This window comes from Pipistrellus hanaki, assembly GCF_964339955.1.
Source record: "Pipistrellus hanaki genome assembly, chromosome: 3".
Classification (NCBI taxonomy): domain Eukaryota; kingdom Metazoa; phylum Chordata; class Mammalia; order Chiroptera; family Vespertilionidae; genus Pipistrellus; species Pipistrellus hanaki.
In genome coordinates this window covers 127,684,079-127,707,666 of record NC_140505.1, presented here as the reverse complement: position 1 = coordinate 127,707,666, position 23,588 = coordinate 127,684,079, and the positions used below count along the sequence as shown (strand labels likewise).

General features: G+C 43.4%; 1 protein-coding gene across 1 annotated transcript in view; it reads left to right on the top strand.

Annotated features, from left to right (window-relative positions):
• The window catches only part of TPH2 (tryptophan hydroxylase 2), a 101,018-nt gene extending 78,832 nt beyond the window's left edge, over positions 1 to 22,186 (top strand). The window contains exons 9-11 of the mRNA XM_084878872.1: positions 9,429 to 9,524; positions 20,546 to 20,679; positions 20,824 to 22,186. Of these exons, the coding sequence (XP_084734998.1) occupies positions 9,429 to 9,524; positions 20,546 to 20,679; positions 20,824 to 20,998 (405 nt within the window). The 3' untranslated portion in view covers positions 20,999 to 22,186. The remainder of the gene's footprint in view (positions 1 to 9,428; positions 9,525 to 20,545; positions 20,680 to 20,823) is intronic.
• Positions 22,187 to 23,588: the final 1,402 nt, after the last annotated feature.

The following is a 23,588-nucleotide window of genomic DNA, read 5'->3' as shown; positions in this document are numbered from 1 at the left end:
GGAGCGCACTGGGTCCTCTGCCCCAAGGACTTGAAAGGCAAAGATTTTAGGGGAGGGCCTTGGAAAGTTCCTCCCAGAATGCTCAGCAGTCTTCCAGGTGTGTCTTTTCAGTGTTGCGGTCTCCACTGATTGATTGGCCTGCACCAGAGCAGGGGGTCATTATTCAAAGCACGCATCAGTTCTGACATCAACAGTGGCTGGTTTTGTTGCTCCTCTGGGCCTGGAGCTGAAATACAGTAGAAGCCTAGATGTTATTTCTAAGGAGGAAAGGTAAGGGATCCAAACCTCATGACCCGTGATCTGCTAGGGGAGGAAAAGTCACCTGGAGGGCAGGTTTTCTCTTCCTACAATGGATTGTCCATTGTTAGGCCCCTGGGGCTTTCCATGCTGGTGATCTTCTGTACCTGGACCACTGTCCTTGCTCCTCTCATGTCTGTCTAACTGCCTATAACAATGGAGGGTCTATTGCGCCATATGAAGAAGCTTGGATCTTTAGGGCATTGCGGGCAGTGAAGTTTCGTGATTGGCATTGGGACCTGCCATTGAGCCCTGAGGATGAAGTGTCTTGTGGTGGGTCTTGTCAGGGTTTTAGAGGTGGACCAACTGATGGTGAGTGATTTTGTTACTCCTGTGAGTCCATGAGTGGGAGGAAGAGAACGAGGGATGTTTCTTTCTTTTCCTTTTCTTTTAGATAAAAAAATACCATAAAACACTAGTAGATTTTGAATGATAATAAGTCAGGTGGTCTCCTTTGAAACTGAAAATGCTCTCAGATAAGCTGAAGAAGGGGCAATAAAACTGAAATGGCCGGAGGGCATTTAAACAAAATCCATTTGTTCTTGAAAGCAACCTGAAAGACAGAGGAAACAGTATTAAGAAGCACAGAAAAACCCCGACTCACCCGGTGCTGCTGGAAATTGCCTATGCCGATGTATTCTTCAATAAAAGTTGTTTTCTGCTGACGCTTTTTTTTCCTCCTATGGACGATCCTCTTATATTTGATGATCAATTTTCCACAAGGTTTGCCATAATGTTTCCTCAGAGCTTAGGATTTTTTTTACATTTTAATTCATTTGATGGCTGTTCTTAACCTGAGACAATATATGCTGTTTGCACAATTCAGGTCATTGTTTTCTTGCTGACAAGACAAGTTGCTCAAATCCCAGCTCTTTCCTTTTTCTCTCCTTGTTTTTGTCTGTCTTGCTTTGAGGAGAATCCCTGGCCAAAGAGGCAGTCTCCACCAGTTCAGGTGGAGCTTGATGGGATAACCCATCATGTGACTTACCTCTACCGCCCCAGGAAGTACACTTTGGGCTCTCTTACCTCACCTTCTCCTCCACCCCCTCGACCTTATTATTCCCAGTCATTTTCCCTCTTTCCAAAGCCCTCACAGCATTCCATTTATCTTTCAAAGTATAAGACAAGCTTCATCCTCTCTGTGTTCTGGGACTGATAAGCACACTGTGATTCCAAGACAGAGAAGTTTGTGGCGGGGCACAGAGAGCAGCGTTAAATGACCAGTGTGATATTAATAAGACTCTGGTCTTCCCATCCATAATGGCAGGTTTCTCGAGCACAGAACCCTATCTTTCGGTGCTTCTGTAATCTTAACGAGAGCTTAGCGCAGAATTCAATAAATACACATTTAAAATGTATTTTGGATACGTTGTGACTTGGCAAGAGCTCTGGTGGTTTTTATGTAGAGGCTCATGGTAAAATGTGAGTCTAGACATCTGGGTGCAGCTGCAGTGGCTGAAGGCCACCTGGGATCGATGCAGTGACCGGCCCCCGTATCTGCCAACACGTGAGGAGTGGCTTCCGTGTGCCAAGGGGAGGCTCTGAGAGTGGGGTGAGCGGTCCACGGTCACAGAGCAGCTGCAGATGACTGCAGATGACTAGTGTCTCTTAGCATTTCTTACACTCTCATTTCACACAGGATTAGCGCAGGGAAAAAATCATGAAGCAACATCTCCTTTCTGCTCCCCCTCAGAGCCCAGCCTCAGAGAGCTTTCCCACCAGGGAAACCCTTCTTCTGCTGCAAATAAAGCGTGGGGGTCGTCATTGCACCCGTTATGATCCGGCTTCATGCGAGACTCTTGGGAGTATTCGCCGTTTACCTAGTTAGTGTGGTGAAGGCCGGGGGAGGGGGACAGGTTGCATGACTCTCAGGCAGAGGTTATATGTTTATTCCCTGGATTCAGGGGATGGGGAGAAATGGGAGGCAAAAGGACCCTTTGAGAGGGAAATTGGAACAGTAAATTTCTTTTCCATCAAGAGTTCTTTGAAAAAAAAAAAAATTGTTTCATCTCTTTACCTGAAATATGTGTCTTAGCAAAAGCTTCAGGCACCTCACACCAAACATAAGAAGGACGTGGCATTGTGGGCTTCTGTTAGTCACCACGTGGGACCAGTGGTATTGTGTTGGTGTGTTCAGTCTCTATGTATGGACTGTGTTCGCTCAAGCTCTCTCTCAGGACTGCCCATCTGGCTCGCCAGAACTGCTGCAGAAGTGGTGTGCTACCGGCCGTGACCTGACGGTGGCAGCATTGGGCGACCTATCTCAGTCCCTCAGCACCTGCTCTGTGGAAGCACGTCCTGCAGCCTGTTCCCCAGCAGGGTTTGGATTTCAGACTGTCACTCAGACTTTCTTCTGCTTAATGGCTCTGTGTATGCAAATGACTCTGCTTTCTTTCTGTGGAAGAGGTCCAGTCTATCATTCCTGTTTTGGTTTCCAGTTAATGATTATATGTAATTATATTCAAATGAAATATTTACAAATAATTACATATAATTAGTGGTATGTAAAACTTGGAATTCATGAACTTCAGGCTTTGCTGAAAGGTAACCTTTAATTTGGGAGGTGCCACTCTTAATATTATTATTTGTTTCTGTTTAAAAGACATTAGTGGCCAAGAATCTGTAATTCTCTTTTACTGTTTTTATAAGGTTCGAGGTGTTTTGTTTGTTTGTTTGTTTTTTAAGTAATAGGTAGGCTATTTATTTGGTAACTCTCTAGGGGATATATTATAGATCCACATCTGGAGAATCCTCTGAGGAAAACAAATGATATTTTCTTAATCATCTCAGAAGCAATTAGTTTCTCCTTGAATTCTGAAAGGTCATCACGGGGTCACCCAGTTCAATTCTACTCCAGCCTTGCATTTAACATCAGGCAAAAGAAATGTGCATTCGGCCCTCTTCTCCTTTAGTGACCACCCCCAACCAGGGCAGCCGGCATTTTGAGGGCCCTATTGCTGCTAAAAACAGAAAAAGAAAGTTATCCTGAGCTAGTACATAATTGAAATTTTGCCAACACCAGAGGTTCAGGTACATTTTACCATTTCTCTTTACCTGGTAGCCACCTGTGGAGCTACAAATGGTAAAACTGTCTCAGAGCAAAAGGTCTTAATTCCACGGGGGGAGTGGGCTGTAGAAGCAGCATCTAGGTGCCTTTCACGGCTGAGGACAACAGGAAACCAAAGGGAAAGGTAGAGAAAGGAAAAGAGCAATCGGAGCTGTGTAAGGTCAGAGTTTCTGGAAGGACTCCCAGATGAGGTATGGGGCCCGAGAGTGCTCCTAGTGATGGGAAGAACACACTCTCTCCTCCGGGGTTGCCCTGATTCTAGAAACACAAGGACTAAAGACATACTGATAGGTGTAGCTTTGAATCTTCAGTTGAATTGATGCAGACGTTTTAATTCCTCTTAAAAGTAGATGGGATGCCAAATCCACGTGAAGACTGTGAGCACAGTGCCCCGTATTTTCTCAGGGGCTCCCTCAGCCTGTTTTGGTTTAGGCCGTAACCATGAACATGCATTATGTATGCAATAACGTAGCATAAGGAAAACTGAAGATGCTCTTAATAGGCTGACCTAAAGGCTCCTCTACCTGGCTCCATAGGTGTATTTTGGAGGCTTTAAATCATGACAGCGCATTTTTTTTCTTCTTAATAAACTCTTTTGTATGCAATGTTAAGGTTCCAAAAATTTCACATCATGTGCCATAAATGCAATATACATTGGAGAAGTCATCTTCAAGACACACTAAGAAGATGCTATGAGATTCTAATTTTCCTATTTGACTTTTATTTCTCCATTTTTCAGTTGTAAGGGAAAAATCATGCATTTATTAATCTTTTACCTAGAAACTTTAAAATACTGGGCTCTAGATCTCTTAAATGTCAGCATGTAGACTGGTCCTGGGTAAATCACTTAATCTCCTTAAACTTGAGTTTCCTTTTGATAAAATAGGAGGCTGAACTTTCAGTCTTCTTGTTTTATGAGTATACTAAAAGCCCATTGCACGAAGATTCATATAATAGGCCTCCTTCCCCTGACTTTGCACGTCCTCACTCTCGGCTGCAGTACCACTCCTGTAGCTCACTCCGCCCTGCCTCCTTCTCTCTCTCTCTCTCTCTCTCTCTCTCTCTCTCTCTCTCTCTCTCTCTCTCTCTCTCTCTTTTTTTTTAATAAGTTTTTATTGTTCATATTATTACAAATGTTCCTTTTCCCCCAACCCCCACCATTGCTCTCCTCCACCAGGTTTCCACCCCACCCTCTGCCCTTTCCCCACTCCCCATTGTCCTCATCCATAGGTGCACAGTTTATGTTCAGTCTCTTCCCACATCCCCCTCTCCCCTTTTCCCCAAGAATCGTCAGTTCACTCCCCTTCCATACCTCTGATTCTATTATATTCACCAGTTAATATTGTTCATCAGATTTTTTTTAATTTCCTTGGTTTTTAGATTCACTTGTTGATAGTTACATATTTGTTGTTCATAATTTTTATCTTTATTTACTTTCTCTTCTGAAAGAACCCCCTTCAGCAATTCATATAATTCTGGCTTGGCGGTGATGAAATCCTTTAGCTTTTTTTTTTTTTATTAGTGAAGCTCTTTATCTGACCTTCGATTCTGAGTGCTAGCTTTGCTGGATAGATTATCTTTGGCTGTAGGTTCTTGCTATTCATCACCTTGAATATTTCTTGCCATTCCCGTCTGGCCTGCATGGTTTCTGTTGAGAAGTCAGCTGACAATCGTATAGGTGCTCCTTTATAGGTAACTACCTTCTTTGCTCTTGCTGCTTTTAATATTCTCTCTTTGTCTTTTGCTCTTGGAATTTTAATTATGATGTGTCTTGGTGTGGTCCTCTTTGGATTCCTTTTGTTTGGAGTTCTGTGCGCTTCCTGGACTTGTAAGTCTAATTCTTTCACCAGGTGGGGGAAGTTTTCTGTCACTATTTCTTTCAGTATATTTTCAATATCTTGCTCTCTCTCATCTTCTGGGACTCCCATAATTCTGATGTTGGTTCACTTGAAATTGTCCCAGAGGTTTCTTACACTATCTTCAACTTTCTGGATTCTCTTATCTTCTTGCTTCTGCGGAGGAGTGTCTTCTGGCTCTTTATGTTCCAAATCTTTGACTTGATTCTTGCGATCTTCCATTCTGTTTTTAGGACTCTGTATAATATTTTTTATTTCAGACAATGTATTCTTTATTTCTTGTTGATCCCTTATCATTTCTTGTTGACTCCTTATTAATTCTAGTTGATCTCTTTTCATATCCTCATAGGTCTTATCCATCTTTTCAAGGAAATTCTTGAAAAACCTTATAAGCGTAGATTTGAACTCTATATCCAGTCGCTTTTTGTCCTCCATTTCTTTCGTTTGTGATCTATTTTGTGGTCGCATTTCGCAGTTACAGATGGGACGGGATTTCAGGGTGGAGCCTAGAGCCTTGGCTTCCGTCAGCCCCGCCCTATGCGGCTCCTGCGTCTCAGGGTCCTTCAGTACTCGCTGCAAAGTGCCTCTGAGAGATAGGTGCCCTCGATTTTCGCCTGCTGCCAAACAGTCTATGCTCTCCCCCAATGAGCCTGGTATTGGGGTTCAGTTCAGTTGGAAGTGGAGTTGGAGGTGGCATTCAGAGCAGACTGGAGCCCCTGTCTCCTTCTGGCCAGGGCAATCCCGCAGCACAGCCGGCCGTCCCTTCTCTGAGCGCAGTGTGCACGCCTCTGGGACCTCCTTTCGCCACTCCCCCGGGGTTCCGCCTTACAGCCCAGCTCCCTAAGGATGAGCCTGGGTCCCTGGGGTCTGGCCTAGAACTGGGGTTCAGAGCAGTCAGAACTGGGGCCCAACACAGTTGGAGTTTTATCTCCTTTCCGCTAGGGAACACCAGCCAGGCACTCGGCCTCCCTCCTCTCCGGCTCCGTCCTCTCCGCGCCGCGTGTCTCCGTACCTTGGGCTTTTACAGCTCCTCCGCGCTTCCTTCTGGTTTTCTCCTTGCTTCTCGTTGTAGAATTTCCAGTCAGTCGACTTTCCTGTAGTTCTGGGTATTGTCCATTTTATATTTTAGTTGTATTTATTGAAATTGTTGTGTGCGGCTGCGGCTAGGTGTTTACCTGGGCGTAGCCATCTTGGATTCTCCGCCCTGCCTCCTTCTCATAGCAGGCATCCTGCCCTGCCTTGCTGCTCAGCACCTGCACATGCAAATTAACCCACCAGTTTTGTTGGGTTAATTTGCATACTCACTCCTGATTGGCTGTGGGCATAGTGGAGGTACAGTCAGTTTACATGTTTGTCTATTATTAGGTAAGAGATGATATTGTAGTTTCTCTTCATTGTAATCAATATTGTGCAATCTGACACATTACATGGTTTTACTTAAATAGCATATTCTACCTGAAATTATCCTGTGTATTTTCACTTTTCAAAACATATTTACATCTCTTATTTGGACAAACACTTAATTAATTCAGCCCTAGTGCATTGGCAGGGCCAGACCAAGTGATTTTGCGGGCCTCATAGGGTTTGTGGGCTGGATGTGCTCCATTTCTGCCCTAAAGCTTTGCACAAAAGGCTGTTTGTCAAGCAGGTTGCAGTTTAAATATTTCTCCCTCGGAGTGGCCTTCCCTGACCTCTCCAGCTAAAATAGCCATGTCTTTTGCTTAATATCTGACACATCACATGGTTTTATTTATATAGCATATTCTACCTGAAATTATCCTGCGTATTGATTTCTGTTGTTGTTATTGTTGCCTGTCTCATCTCAGAATAGCATATATGCTTCATGGGGATGGGGACTTGGCTGCTTTGTTCATTGCACATCCTTAACAGTGAAAGCAGAGCCTGGCATATAGGTACTCAAGGAGTGTTTATAGAATAAATGAATGAATGAATAGATGCCATTGGCAGAAAACTACATGCTACCGTGTTTCCCCGAAAATAAGACCTACTTACAGGTTTCCTTCTGAGTGAAATATAAGGCATCCCCCAAAAATAAGGCCCCCTTAGGCTAAACATGAGAGATTTGGTCTACTGATTCTGAAAGAAATGGAGTCACAAGAAATTCACCAGGAAATTCAGGAATTGGATTGTTATGATGATGTTCCAGAAGATGATGACACTATTGTCATTGAATAAATGAGTAAATTCTTGATACTGTAGGATTCACAGTTTGTCTGATTTGTGTTGACAACTACCGTACTACCGTACCGTATACAGGTAATAAATTTTCTTTATTTTCATTTAACAATAAATGTGTACCATATTCTTCTTCATGGAAAAATAAGACATCCCCTGAAAATAAGACCTAGCGCATCTTTGGGAGCAAAAATTAATATAAGACACTGTCTTATTTTCGGGGAAACAGGGTAGAGAGGTTGTGGTCACATAACTAATTAAAGGCAGGGCTCACACTTGAACGCAGTCCTCATTATGTTTCTTTCCTCCAGGCCATACTGCCTCACAGCAAGCCTTATTAACTTAGAGATAATTCTTTCATTTACTCTTTATTTATCCACCAAATGTTTATGTAGCGTATTGTGTTTTAGACTCTATTCTATATTCTCGGTTCTCAACCAGGAGTGATGCTGCTCCCGTGGGATCATAGTTCAATGTGTAGTGACACTTGTGGTTGTTATAACTGGAGTGGGGGTGCTACTGGCATCCAGTGAGCAGAGGCCAGTAAACATTCCACAATATGCAGGACACCCACCCACCCATTCAATCAATAGAGAATTATTCAGCCTGAACTGTCCGTAGTGCTGAGCTTGGGAGACCCTGTTCTACGTGAACAGACAGATCCCTGTTCTCACGGAGTTTATAATCTAGGGTGTGGGAGACAGATGACAGATGGTACATACCAAACATAAATAAAGTGAAGACCATGTCAAAACGGTGGTGTGATGGGAAAGAAAGAGAAGTCAGAACACAGGAGGAGTGCTGGTAGGCCCAATGGGTAATGGGGGTAGGAAGGGCTATAATCTTAGCTTCCTTGGGAGGTGAACCAGGAAAAGAACAATTTGCTTCTGGAGGTTTAGCTCCATGACCTGGACTGACCAGACCTTTGGGTCCAGCCCAGTGCTGCAGGGCATTAGCCCATGCAACTTCAGGTCATCCTCACCCTGAAGAAACAGAAAACCTTCCTGAACCAAGGGGCATGTTAACCTCCAAATAAAAATAGAGCAACTGGCAGGGGTTGGAAATATTATCTTCTGCCCCTTTCAGGAGTGTTGAAATTCTCCTCTTTCTCAACACCTTCAGCACTCTGTCATCACTAATGCAGGACGGTGTTAATTTGATGCAAGTTTTATTGCTCATTGTCAGCTTCTCACTTTTTTCTCAAAGCAAAAATAGTGTGATTTCAGCTTCTCTCAAGAACTCTGTGAGTTTATGGTTATACAGGGGTTTCTGTCTGTCTAGGTTAATTTCCTAAACTCAACAGAAACAATTGTGTAGTTTAATATCTTGGGAACGTTGTAGTAGTTGATGCTGATATACCACAGGTCAATGAGATGGTTCTTACTACATATATATTTAAGTATATATACAGTTATCACTAAAAAACATACTAAAATTGTGGTTTTGGTAATTTGGTTGGCATGTACTTGCTTTATTGGTCTCTCTCTTGTTTCTTTACCAATCATTGGCATCCCGAAGGTACTCAGCAAATGTTTGTTGAATTAATAAACAAACTGCAAAAATCAGTTTGGGATTGCTAGATTCTATATTTATGTTTTTGCATAAGCATGAACTAATTGATATCACTGAAATACAACTTAGTACACATAATAGCATATTCTTATAGCATTATCATGATAGCATATTCATTTATTTCTAAATCTTTTTAAAAAATTATTATTATTATTATTATTATTTTTACTTTTAAAATTATTGCATGGGATCTGATTTGACTCACAAGGTTTCTGAATGTAGCAAGCATACGACTTCTAGTGGTTGATACCTTTTCTGTATATCTGTAACCTAGAAAGGGATTATTAAATAGGAAAATAGATTTCAATAAATTTCTTTGCTTGTAAATTGACATGGTTGAAGAAATTATGCACAGTGCACCATTTTATTCTGGGTGCCATTTTATTCTAAGGAAGAACTTGAACAGTTTACTGGATGTGTTGATTTTTTTTTTTTTTTAGTGCTATTTCTTTACAATCGAGTTTGGCCTCTGCAAGCAAGAAGGGCAGCTGCGGGCATATGGAGCAGGACTGCTTTCTTCCATTGGAGAATTAAAGGTATGAAGCTGTGAACGGAAGTATCCTTCCCACGCAAACTGGTTCAAGGTCATGGAAAATATTGATTTGTTTGCACATTTCTACTTGCAGATACTCCATAAATATTTAACATGGAGGAGTTGGCACCTCACCGTGGGTGCTAACCTAACTTTTTGCACTTCTGAAAACGGGTCATGCCTTTCTGGCCTGTGGCGTGACGCAAATGGATGAGCAGTGATGTGCACAATCAACAGGAATGACAAATGTATGCTCACACGTTGGCTAACAAATGACTGCCCTAAATTCAGTGCTGCAAAGTGGGCAATGAGCCGGCAGGGCTCCCACTCATAAAAGCTTCCTCATGAGGGTGCCTTGGCTGCTCTCACTTCTGTCACCCCCACACCTCCACCAGACTCCCCAGCATTTATTCCCAAAGAGGAATTTGACATTATTTTAACTTCTTCCAAGTTAATGAGTATTAAAACATATGTGGACATATATAATTTAGAAAAAAACCTAAATAAACATATGGTTATTTTACTAAATAGTATCTAAAATGTGTAATGCGGCCAAGACCGGTTTGGCTCAATGGATAGAGCATCGGCTTGGGGACTGAAGGGTCCCGGGTTCGATTCCGGTCAAGGGCATATACCTTGGTTGCTGGCATAACCCCAGTGGGGGGTGTGCAAGAGGCAGCTGATCAATGACTCTCTCTCATTGATGTTTCTAGCTCTCTATCGCTGTACAAAATCTCTGTACAAAATCAATAAAATATATTAAAAAAAAATAAAATAACGTGTGTAATGCGGAGAAACCAAGATGGCGACATAGGGTAGACACCCGAATGCAGCCTACCACAACAAATTTGAATTTAGAACTAGAAAACAGGGGAGGCATTGCCCTAAAGCACCAGACAGCTAGCTGAGAGGAGGCTCTGCTATCTGGGAAGGAGAGAGAAGGCACACTGAACCTCAGGAACTGTGAAGGTACAGAGAACTGTGCGTGCGAAAAGGCGCTGGCTTACTCCCGCGCTGAGAGGAAGGGCTGGACTGAGATTGCTGCTGGTGTACTCCTGGTGCGCGAGAGGGTGGGCCGGGCTGAGTTCGCTACTGACTTACTCCCGGCGTGGAGAGGGCTGACAGCTAACTCGAGGATGGCTTCTTTGGGAGGAAAACAGAATCACCCTATTGCTCTGATAGACGGCCCCAGACAGGGAGAGGCCAGACTGTCAGGCAGCAGGCTGAGATCTCTTGGAGGTGTGTGAAGCCAGAGGCCATTACTGCAGGACTTGGGGAGGAGCCAAAGGGAAGACAAAGCTTGTTTGCACCAACCCGAGACTCTACCCCATCCAAGCTGAGCACAGAAGCTCTCCCAAAGCCTGGCTTTCTCTAAGGAGGGACTGGCCGGAATCCAAAGCTTGTCTGTGCCTTTACCAAAGAGGTGCATGCGCCTGCAACCAATCTTCCGAAACTCACCACGAACAGGACTTTTCTAAGGCGAGACTGGCAGGGAACCAAAGATTGTCTGTGCCACCCTGAGACCCCGCCCCATCCAAGCAGAGTACAGAAGCCTTCCTAGCTGAGACACTGCTGATCCTCACAGCCAATTGGCTTGGAGATCAACGCTTCCCAGTGATACCAACAATAAGCAAGGCTTAACAACAAGACTGCACACACAGCCCACAAAGGGCTACACCAAGACTGTCCACCACAGGTAACTGGGAAGGCTGTGCTACTGGGCTCTACCAGAACACCTAATACACAAAACTATTCCATCAAATCAGGGAAACAACTAAAATGCAGACAAGAGGAAGGACACAAAGGAAGGATATGGAGGAAAAGAAAAAAGATTGGACATTGAGTTTAAAACTACAGTTATAAGGTTATTCAACAATATCCTAAAAAAGGCCGATAAAATAAATGAGACCTATGAGGATATGAAAAGGGAGCAACTAGAAATAATAAGGGATCAACTAGAAATGAAGAAAACATTGTCTGAAATAAAAAATATTACACAGAGTCCTAAAAACAGACTGGAAGATTGCAAGAATCAAGACAAAGATTTAGAACACAAAGAGCCAGAGGACACTCCTCCACAGAAGCAAGAAGATAAGAGAATCCAGAAAGTTGAAGATAGTGTAAGAAACCTCTGGGACAATTTCAAGTGAACCAACATCAGAATTATGGGGATCCCAGAAGAAGAGAGAGAGCAAGATACCAAAAGAATACTGGAAGAAATAGTGACGGAAAACTTCCCCCACCTGGGGAAAGAAATAGACTTACAAGTCCAGGAAGCCCATAGAACCCCAAACAAAAGGAATCCAAGGAGGACCACACCAAGACACATCATAATTAAAATTCCAAGAGCAAAAGACAAAGAAAGAATATTTAAAGCAGCAAGAGAAAAGCAGGTAGTTACCTATAAAGGAGCTCCCATACTATTGTCAGCTGATTTCTCAACAGAAACCATGGAAGCCAGACGGGAATGGCAAGAAATATTCAAGGTGAGGAATAGCAAGAACCTACAGCCAAAAATAATCTACCCAGCAAAGCTATCACACAGAATTGAAGGCCAGATAAAGAACTTCACAAATAAAAAAAAGCTAAAAAAGTTCATCACTGCCAAACCAGAATTATATGAATTGCTGAAGGGAGTTATTTAGGAAGAGGAAGATAAAGATAAAAATTATGAACAACAAATACATAACTATCAACAAATGAATCTAAAAACCAAGGGAATTAAAAAATCTGATGAACAATATTAACTGGTGAATATAATAGAATCAGAGGTATGGAAGGGGAGTGGACTGATGATTCTTGGGGAAAAGGGAAGTGGGGGTGCGGGAAGAGACTGAACAAAAACTGTGCACCTATGGATGAGGACAATGGAGGATGGGGAAAGGACAGAGGGTGGGGTGGAACCTGGTGGAGGGGAGCAATTGGGGGAGGGGGGAGAAGAACACATTTGTAATAATCTGAACAATAAAGATTTATTAAAAAAATAAAATGTGTAATGCTGCTTAAGGAATGCTTTTTCTCCCCCCCCCCTCCTTAAAATATAGTAAATTATTATTTATTCAGAATTTTTTGGGCGTGGGGCATCTGGTAATTTAAATATTCTGGTTCCTTCAGAATTTCTATCTATAGCATTGGGGGAGAGTAAGTTTTGATGAATTTAGAATGAGATGTGAAGTATAATCTAGAAATAGTACTGAAAATAATTTAATATTTCTTGGATTATTCAGACTAAAATCAGGGTTATGGGCTATCTTAGGGTTTTTATTTTGAGTATTGATTATCCTTATGTAATAGAATTAGGAAATATGTGATAATTGGAAGTTTTTGGTTGTTTCTGTTCTTGAACGATGCAATTTAACTATAATTTTATCAGGTCCTCTCATTCTTCACACATTTGGTTGAACACCTAATATGCACCCTGTACAGTGCCAGTCACTGGAACATACAAATACAAATAATGAGGAAAAATAAGAATAAGAAGAAAATAACAACTACCTCAGCGGACACTTAAATATAGACCTTAGTATTTTAGATATTTTAGCCATATAAACCCATTTAATTCTCATAACAACATAATGAGATGAGCATTCTAGATGAGAAGACTGAGGTATAAAGACACTAAGGAACCTGCTCAAGGCCACACAGCTAGTCAGTGTTGGAGCTGGACGCAACAACAATCCAGGCAGTCTGGGCTCCGGGCTCTGAACCCTTCCCCACGAGGCTACACTGCCTGGGTCCCCGTTACTAAGGAGTTCACCTCTAGTGCAAGAGAGAACCAGTCAGATAACACAGACACTGTGGCAAATGTGCCTGGCACCGAGTGGGCCATGCCCGGGAAGGCTTCCTGAGAAGGCCCAGCTGCCCAAGCTGAAGGCTGACTTTGAAGAGGACGAGATAACACAGATTAGCCATTGGACAGCAGTGTGCCTGCTCTCGTCAAGCCTGCCCCATTTAGGGAGCTGCCTGAGGTTTGGCTGGAATTGATGGTAATACTTAGCATAACAAAAGCCTGATGTAATGTGGTGAATTTTTTTTTTTTTTTTTTTTTTTACTAAATTCTCAACAAAAATAGTCCATTTGGGAATTAATCTTAGCACAGCGGCCAGAGCCCACAACAATAGTATGATGTCATGTACCTGAAAGACTCAGGTCTTCTATAGAGTGCTTTTTTATTTCCCCGAAAAAAGATTAGCCAGAAAACCATGAAGCTCTTGAGCTACATCTATTTACATTCTCCTCAGAGGCTTTATAAATCACGCCAGAAACAAAAGAAACAAATCTCTCTTATTGCCTCAACTTTCGACAAGGTCCTCTGATCTGGTTAATGAGGCATGCGTAGGCAGCACTGGAGTGAAACTGTTGGTTTTGTTTCTGTTGGTGTGGATGGAATCGTCTGGAAATGGAAATCAGCCAGAAACATGTACACCAACCGAAGGGCATTGTCAGCCATGAATCTTCCTGTTCTGGTCCATCACCTCTGGTCATTAGCATTCTTCCATTCTCAAATTTCAACACTCCAACATCCCTGTGATTGCTACTGTGGGCCGTTTTTACAATTCAGGCATTCTTTCTACAAGAAAAATCTGATAGTTCACAGGGAATACAGAACGTGATGCAGATCCTCTCGAAGCAGCCCTCCCTCTCTCTATCCCTACCCACTCTGCCCCGGGCAGAGCCTCTTACAAACTTTTCAACACTTCAGTCTAACTTGTACTTAGCTGGTCAATGATAGTCCTTGATCTAAGTAGGGATAACTTTATTAATAGCATTATTATAATTCCAGTGTAAACACCCTTATAATTTTGGATCCAGTTACCTTATGTGGTAAAATATTTTTGTGTTCCACCTGCAGCCCAAATGTAGGTCCCAGCTAAGTTGTTGAAGGTTTTGGTGTAGTCTTTATAACTTTTACATAAATATTATCAACTACCTTCTCTGCTTGAATAGACATGCTTTAAACCTTGTGCTTTAAAAAGGCTAGATTCTCCTGGGCATAGATGTTGCACTTCAGAACTGAGCAAATATTTCCAAGTGGTATATCTATGGTTTGGAGGATAACTTTCATTTTTCTGTCTTATTTTTTTGATAACAACACTGCCTTTTTTTTCCTTACAATTTTGATAATGCTTATTTTTATCTTTAAAGACAGAAACAAAAATATGAAAAAGCTTGTAAAAGCTAACATTAATCTGATAGCCATAAAGGCTGTTTTCTTTTCTTTTCTTTTCTTTTTAAATTTCAGCAATGGTTCATCTCTCTTTTGTTCTAGTTATCTGTTTTGTCATGAGCTTTCAGAAAGTCTAAAGTTTGTTTATCAGAGAAATATAAGTACCATATGACTTTACCCTCATGTGGAATTTAATGAACAAACTGAACTATCAAGCAAAATAGCGACAGACTCATAGGCAGAGAACAGGTGGGCAGCTCTGGTGGGGTGGGGTGTTAGTGGGGTAGAGGGATTGAAAAAAAAAGAAAAAAGAAAAAAAAGAGAGAGAGAGAGAGAACTCATGGACATGGACAACAGTGTGGTGATGGTGGGGGAGGGGAGGAGGTTGGATGGAGGTGGAAGAGGCATAGAGGGAATAAAAGGTGATGCAAAAAAAAAAAGTGTATTTAAATAGGGCCTTTTCTTACCATCATCACTTTAGAGAGCAGTTAGTATCAGCTAAGTCATCTGGAAAACTGACATAAAAACAGGTTGAAAATAGGATAATGGAGTGCCATTCACCCGCAGTATAGTATGTGTCTTTCCTTTCATGCTCCTTTCCCCATCTTTATCCCAGAGTATAAATACATCTGTCCTGATTTGCAAGTTTTAATAAAGCTAATGGTTTAAAAATTTTAATAATAATAATTATTTTGGCTTTGGTTTTAGGATATCCTTGCACAGTAAATTTATTGTACTGCTTTAAAAAAAACCACATATTTTTAAAAATTGATTTCAGAGAAGAAGGGAGAGGGAGAGAGAGATAGAAACATCAATGATAAGAGAGCATCATTGATCAGCTGTCTCCTGCACACCCCACACTGAGGATTGAGCCCGAAACCCTGTATATGCCCTGACCAGGAATTGAACGGTGACCTCCTGATTCATAGGTTGATGCTCAACCACTGAGCCACGCCATCCAGAACCCATGTCCATGAGCTCTCTCTCTCTCTCTTTTTCTTTTTTGCTCTTTGTATAGCTGTTAATCAGCATTCACAGAACAGGTTCCTATTTATTACAGTTATTTGTATTTACTACCATGTACAGCGACTCTGTGATGTGGTCGGGATGACTGCCAGGTTGCAGAGAAGAGGGTTCTCTGAGGTCATCTGGTGTAATAGTGGTGAGAGATGGGGCTGGAGTTAGGACTCACTGCTTCTGAGCTCCCACACCTGTACCCTGCTCAGCTGCCTCACACCTCCCATCTTCTTCCTCCTTCCTTCCCTTTCCCGAAGCCAGCACTCTTAATAATAATGACAGAGGAAATGCCAGAGCACTGGAAGCTGGAAACTGAGCTCCGGCCTTTATGAGAGGATTGCTTGAAGAGAGAGTTGAATACCTCACCCCTGTAGCTTATTCAAACTGATGAAACTTACAACATCAGGGACACAAAAAAAGAAGTGTGATGCCATCACCCCCAACTTTGGCAATAAGGGTGTCAGTGCCAAGTTGTGCTTGGTTAGCAGGAGGAGCGTTTGAGGGAAGTTAAAAAATACAGTATACGTACATATGTGCATATACAAATGTATATGTTTGTTATTCTGATGTGGGAAAAGATGATTGTGGTGTGAATGTAAAGGCATTTACAAATTTATTTTATTCAGAATCTAAGGCCAACGCCTACCTGTAATCCCGACTTCACACTGTGTTTTCCCAGCTTTAACCAGTCCTAATATAGAGGGTGAGGATCACAGGGTTTACATCAGGAATAGTAGGGATAATAACTCTTTGCCATTCCAAAGGCTTGGAGGGAGGAACTCAGGGCAAGCACTGCTGCTGTGCAGGGCCTGGCAGCCTCCTAACTGGGGCCATGGGTCTCACCTGTGGGTCCAGAGCCCTGGGGGAGCAGGCTGCCCCGGTGGTGGCAGCCGTGGCTGAATACACACACACCAAACCTCATCTGGAGATTAGATCAGCGATGATAAACAAATATATCGAGCATTTCCTATGTGCCAGGTATTTTGCATGCATTACCTTGTTTAATTCTTACCACAACCCTGGGTTGCGGTTACTATTAGTTCAGTATTCCCATTTTCAGATGCTTACTGAAATAGGCTCACCGAGGTGGGATAAATTGTCCAAAGTCATGTAGGAACTTTAGGTAACAACTGGATTCTAGGAAATTTCTGATGTGGAAAAGAGATGTTTTCATTGAAAAGGCTGGGATGGCAAATAAGTTGAATTTGTACGTGAAAGCCAATTCAAAGGTAATGGCCCTCTCTGCTGGGAAAGTGGGAAGGTCATGCCCACGCTCCGGGGGAGAGGCTGCCTGGGCAGTTCACGCTGGCGGAGGTGGAGGGAGGGGTTGGTGGTAGGGGTGCAGGCCCTGTTCAGATTGCATTGCAAGAAGAGCTTTAGAATTCATGGAGTTGTTCGAAGAGGAAACTGTGCCCCAACCTGGGCATTTTTTGGGTCTGCTTCTGGGACAGTTCTCTTTAGAGCCAGGTCTCCTGACTCCCAGTCCTATGTCCTAGTCTTTAGCATCATGGGTAAATCCAGGAGAGTCCTGTTAGAAGAGGGGAGGTGGTTCTCAAGCTTTCCTGGGCTTTTAAAATGGCTTGAGAATAAAGGACTGTCAACCAGACTCCGTCAGCATTACCAGGCCCCTCTCTAGAGAAAGCTGGATTAATTCCGCAGACTTTAACATACCTGGAGGGCACTTCAGGAAGGATTCGCCATGGAGTTCCCTGGGGACATGCAGCAGTCTGGCTGGATGTGTACAGAGAATCCCCTGGGCACAGAGGAGAGGGGATGAGAGCTGTTCTCCAAGGCCCGGCAGCTTAGAGAGGGATATGGATAGGGGCTGAGGGGCAAACTCTGTAGGATCGCATTCCAGTGGGCAGTGGGCTTGGGAAGCAGTGAGACATGGATACTTGACACTCTAGTATTCAGAACAGAGGTCCTTATGGGCTGCATGGATATTCCTGGCAGTCAGCACACAGGGAGCTCCCGGCAGGTAAAGAAGACCGTTTATAGGTGTATCACAGCTTCATTTGTTGTCCCCTGTCACTGGCTGCTGCTCCAATTCTAGGCTCTTGTCCTTCTCCAGGCTGATCCTTGGGTACCACTATCATCCCCATGTTCATAGCTGCCCAGGGCAGCACTGGTCTCATTCTCCACGGATAGAGGTCCTCAGCAGGTCACCCGCGTATTGGACACCACAGGCTCCTGAGGATGGGCTGCGTTTTTGAGGTCAGAGAACAATCAGTTTCCAGTGTTTCCTTGACTAGTACACGAGGCAATCATGATCCGTATTGTCTAGTGGTCTTTCCCCAAATTATATGCTGTGAGTCCACTGACTTCCCTTGAATTCTGGGGCAGAGCACCCTGCGCCTCTGGAGTTTTCCTTGGTGTCCTCTCATCCTCTTTAACCAGTGAAAATGGTTAAACAAGCTCATCTGAGTGTCCAGTGAAGTCGTCCCATGATACATTTCTCTAAAACTACTCTGATTCCAGTCTCTAGTATTGCCTACACACTCCCTGGAGGCATTCTCTGCACGTAGGGACTGTTATGGTTGTTAATGTCCTATCAAAGCATTGCAGACCCTCGTAGATGAGTTTCACCCCCTTTTTGTGCTCATCCTAGCCCAGTGGTCGGCAAACTCACTAGTCAACAGAGTCAAATATCAACAGTACAACGATTGAAATCCCTTTGGAGACAAATTTTTTAAACTTAAACTCCTTCTAACACCACTTCTTCAAAACAGACTCGCCCAGGTCATGGTATTTTGTGGAAGAGCCACACTCAAGGGGCCAAAGAGCCGCATGTGGCTCTCGAGCCGTGGTTTGCTGACCACTGTCCTAGACCCAAAGAGACGTCCTTGGCTCAGCAGGGATACCCCAGGAAAGCCGTGGCTTACCTGTTCTTATAGGCTGCTCTGCCCTGACTCTGCCTGTGCTCCTGAATGTGGGGCTGAGAGAAAGAGCAAGGAACGACCCTGTGTCAGCCACATCCCTTCCTTTTGCATGCACGGATGGGTGGATGGGCTAGAAGAGCAACATACTGCAGCAAAATGCTCCCAGACATGGCTGCAAAGAAAGCAACTTCTCATCCTGAAACCGGTGGTGCGCCAACAGGAGGCCTGCTCTTTGCAGAGGAGCGACAGCTCTCATCAGAGGACATTTTGTTTCCCGGAGCTGAAGTTGTTTCAAAAATGTGGACAGAATTATTAGTTACGGGGAACCCCAACCCCCTGATAGTCACTGCACCGCACCGAACCTGGCACACCTGCATTTGCAGGTTCAGTGACCTCCTGCTTATGAGGAAGCTGTTTGTGGGCCAAGAAAATGAGTTCACTTCAAGATGTCCTCCGCCTCCCCTGATCCACATGTGTATTGCCCCGGACTCTCCAGAAAGCAGACCACAGGGGAGGGCCACGGGCCCTTTCTCTTGCGCGTCAGTCCTTTGGTTCACAATCATATTTTCAAACTTAGGGAACCGCAGCCCTCTTCAGGCTGCAAATCATCCCACGTGTTTTGACATTGTTGGGGGGAATGCACCAAGAACACCGAACAGGAAAGGTTTCTCAGCATTTCTCTCGGAAACCACAGCAGGGAGAGACTGAGAAGGTGGAGAGTGCTTTGGGTGGAATCCAGAGGCTGGACTTGGGAGTACATGGCCCAAGCCTCTCTTTGCAGCTGAGGAAACTGAGGCCCAGGAAGGTGAGGTGATTTGCCAAGGTTACCCGCTCAGACAGCAGCAACACCTGCACTGGGGCCCAAGTTGCCCAACTCCCAGTTCAAGGCAGTTACTGCTTGCCCTTGTCTTTCTCTCCCAACAGACTTACCCTGGGAATGAAGAGACAGGATCTAGTGGAGTATTTATCAAAATATACTTCGCAACCACTTATGTCGGAGCCACCTGGGATGCCTTTAAAATGCAGATTTCTGGGATTCATCCACACCTACTAGATATAATTGAGCCCTGGGCATCTGCATTTTCACGAGCTCCTTAGTGATTCTATGCCCATCTGTGCGAGAATTGTCGATGCAGGGTCTATAAACAGGCAAATGGCACATGGCAGGAAATGACCATGAACTTTTAGCATCACTGAGCTTATCTGGAGAATCCAGTCCTGCATTGTTCCCTGCTGTTCCTCGGCCAGCCATGTGGTGAGCCGAATGGAGCTAATGAAGGCTCAGAGAGTAATTGCCCTGGCTCTCCTGTTTTCCTAATGCCTGCTCTGGGCATACCTATAACTATTAATATCAGCTCTTTTGTTCCCACCTGGAAATATTTATCTGCTGTGTATTGCTCCGCTGTACCGGGTGGAAGGTAAATGAATGCTTTGTAAATTTCCTCAAATTGGCAGGCCCACTGTAGACTCTTGTTGATACCTGGCCTCAAAGTGTCTCTCAATGAGTCCACAAATAGTTTGTTCAGAGCCCCTGTTACCGCTCCATGCAGGTAATTATTACTTCTGCCATTTAAGTGAAATTTCAGCACATTGCTCAGAGCAGTAAATTTAGGACCGTATTTATGCCATCCCTGCTTCTATTCATAGATCTGAAATTCCATTTCTGTTAGGGTACAGCTCTGAATCGTTTTTTGCCGTATGTATTTGGCTGATAATAAATGAAATAACACCGTCCTCTCGTTTCTCCCCTTCGGCACCGAACAGACTTAAAATCAACAACACTGACAAGCACAACCCCCCGACACTCAGTTGGGGCCCAGACAGGGGAGAGTTCCGGGTTCCAGGAGGGCTGGCCACTGGGCAGTCCTGTGGAGTGATGGAGCTGGGTGGCAGACACGTGCCGTCCTGGCCCGTTGGAGGCCCTGCTGTGGAGTTTCACGGGCCTCCCGGTGTGTTTTGCAGCACGCTCTTTCTGACAAGGCTTGTGTGAAAGCCTTTGACCCGAAGACAACGTGCCTACAGGAGTGCCTTATCACCACCTTCCAGGAGGCCTACTTTGTTTCTGAGAGTTTTGAAGAAGCCAAAGAAAAGATGAGGTAAGCTTGTTTTTCTTCTATACAGAGAAAATAAAAAAGTTTTTTTTCCTTTTTTTTCCTTCCTGGTTCTGTTTCTGTCCTCCAGCCATCTCTTCTACCAATGAGGGCCAATCGCATATCCTTCCGTGTCTGTTTGTTTTGCAGGGATTTTGCAAAGTCTATTACCCGTCCCTTCTCAGTCTACTTCAATCCCTACACGCGGAGCGTGGAGATTCTGAAGGACACCCGAAGTATTGAGAACGTGGTGCAGGATCTCCGCAGCGATCTGAACACCGTGTGTGACGCCTTGAACAAAATGAACCAGTATCTGGGGATCTGATGCTCAGTGTTTGTGGCCAGCATGATCTTGTGGGTCTTAGCAGTCAATGTCATATAACACCAATAACTTTCTGTGCCATGGCTTGGCTAGTAGGCATGCAATTATGTATATCTCTACCTGCTTGTAACTCCCTGTGCTAATGTGTGCAACACCATTAAGAACCCAGTGACAGCTCACCACTCACTGTAGGAAAGACTGTAATAGGTTTAAATATCTTACATCAATTTGACACCCCTGCTTCAGTGTCTTTAACCAAACTGCATTATATAAACTTTGCAGCAAATAGCCCTCTATGATTCTAGGTTTTGACCTTTTCTCTCTCAGATCTGAGCCCTTTCCTCTGTATTCATTAGATAAAATAAAAATAGCAGTGAACCTGTTTCTACTTTCCATAGGATCAGGACTTTCACAACATTATTTGAGATAAACCCAGAATTGTATTAAACTTCCCGTCACATTAAAGGATTCAATATTCTGTTTCAAAGATCGTTGAGGTAACACACTAGTTGGAGTGGCTTTTAGGTTGGGTATTTTTACAATGGAAGAAGAGAAAGCGTTTTAGAAACGGGATAGACAGGTTGCACTGACCTTGTAGAAACTGGGTTGTGTGTGGCATGCTCCCCAAAGCATTCCAGAAGGAAACACCTCCAGAAAGGACAAGAGGAAAGACTAAACAATGGGTAATAAATCTTGGGGCTATTAATTTTATGCTGGGATAAAGTGAATTATCATGCTCAGGTGTTTAACCCATTTCATTTAGAGGGCAATAAAATCATAGAGCTCTGCTTTCAAAGATCCGGAAATGGAATCTCAGAGAGGTTAAGTGATTTGGTTGAAGTAGCACAGTTAGTTGTGCATCAACATTTATAGCCCATTGCATATTGCTTTTGAATTGCTAAGACGCTTACCTTGGTATATGCATGCATTTATGTGCAGTCAGAGAAGGGAAACTAATGCTTATCAAAACTAATATTCATCACTAAATAGGGATTGGTTTGAGATTTAGACTTGCCAACAGTACAGATGTTTCCTCTCACAGGCCCACCCCAAGCCAGATCTCTGGGAGTCTGTCTATGTGCCCAAAGTTTGGGCACATTAGGATAAAAAATAGTGATAATACCACACATCTCTGGTCATGCTTGCCATAAGAGGTATAATCAGGTGATTAAGTGAAAAAGATATAAAATAAAAAACCCTGTGGAATAAGTGAATTTCATTTTCTTCTGATTTATTCAACAAACACAACACTGTTCTCATTCTGCTTTGGGTACAGAATCCTTGGGGGAAGAAAGGGGACATGAGAAAAAGTAGAGAAGGAAAAGATGATGAAATGAATTTTAAGTTAGCAATTCTAAAATATTTATTAGGGCAATTTCCTAGGATGTTCTCTTAATAAAAAATTATATATATAATCTCAAAATCTTATATGGGTCCATGATGAGACAGACTATTTTGGACTAAATATGTTCAGGGAGAATATGAGGAAGAGACAAAACATACATCAGAGAAAGGGAAAATTAAGACAAAAAAACCAGAGGTTTGAATGTTGGTTATCTTTGCTATTGAGACTCTTTAATTTCTCAGAATAACTGATTTTTTGAGAAAGGATTTGGTGCATAGAATGTGAATATCATGCAATTTAAATGCTATTCTAAGTGAAAGGCATAGTAAAAAATTATTGGGGGTGGGGAAATTATGAGTAAGCTGTACCAAATTTAAAGGATCTATAAAGATCAAGTAGTTGTATTTTCAGTATTTTATAGATCCATAAATGCCTAGCTTCTTAGACCTTGCTTTGCTAAGTCTAAATAATTTTGGGTAATTATCCTGTCTAATAAAGAGGTAATATGTAAATTGACCATTGCTCCAACACACAAGATGGCCACCCCCATGTGGTCAAAGATGGCCACCCCCATGTAGGCACAAGAAAGCCAGCAGGAGAGGACAGTTATGGGTGATAAGGCCAGCAAGGGAGGGCAGTTGGGGGAGACCAGGCTGGCAGGGGAGGGCAGTTGGGGGCAACCAGGCCTCAGGGGAGGGCAGTTTGGGTTACTGGGCCAGTAGGGGAGGGCAGTTGGGAGTGATTGGGCTGGCATGGGAGGGCAGTTGGGGTGATTGGGCTGGCAGGGGAGCAGTTAGGCATCAATCAGGCTAGCAGGGAAATTGTTAGGGGGTGATCAGGCTGACAGGCAGGTGAGCAGTTGGGAGCCAGCAGTTCTGGATTGTGAGAGGGATGTATGACTGCTGGTTTAAACCGGCAGTCGGATATCCACTGAAGTGTGCCAGTTTGAAGTGGGTGCAGGCTGGGCTGAGGGAAATCCCCCCTCCCCAGTGTATGAATTTCATGCACTGGGCCTCTAGTAATCCTATAAAATTTAATAGCCATAATTGGAAAAACGTTGGTAGGAAAAGTTCCCAAATGAAAACAGTACAACAAAATAATCACAGCCAGTTTCTTGTCATCGCTGATACCTGCTCAGTGGAACCATTTATCTCAATTACGATTCATGACTTAAAGCTAAATTAAATAGATCCAAGGGCAATTATAAATTTAAATGCACGTGCTCACTGTCATCTCACTATGAATCAC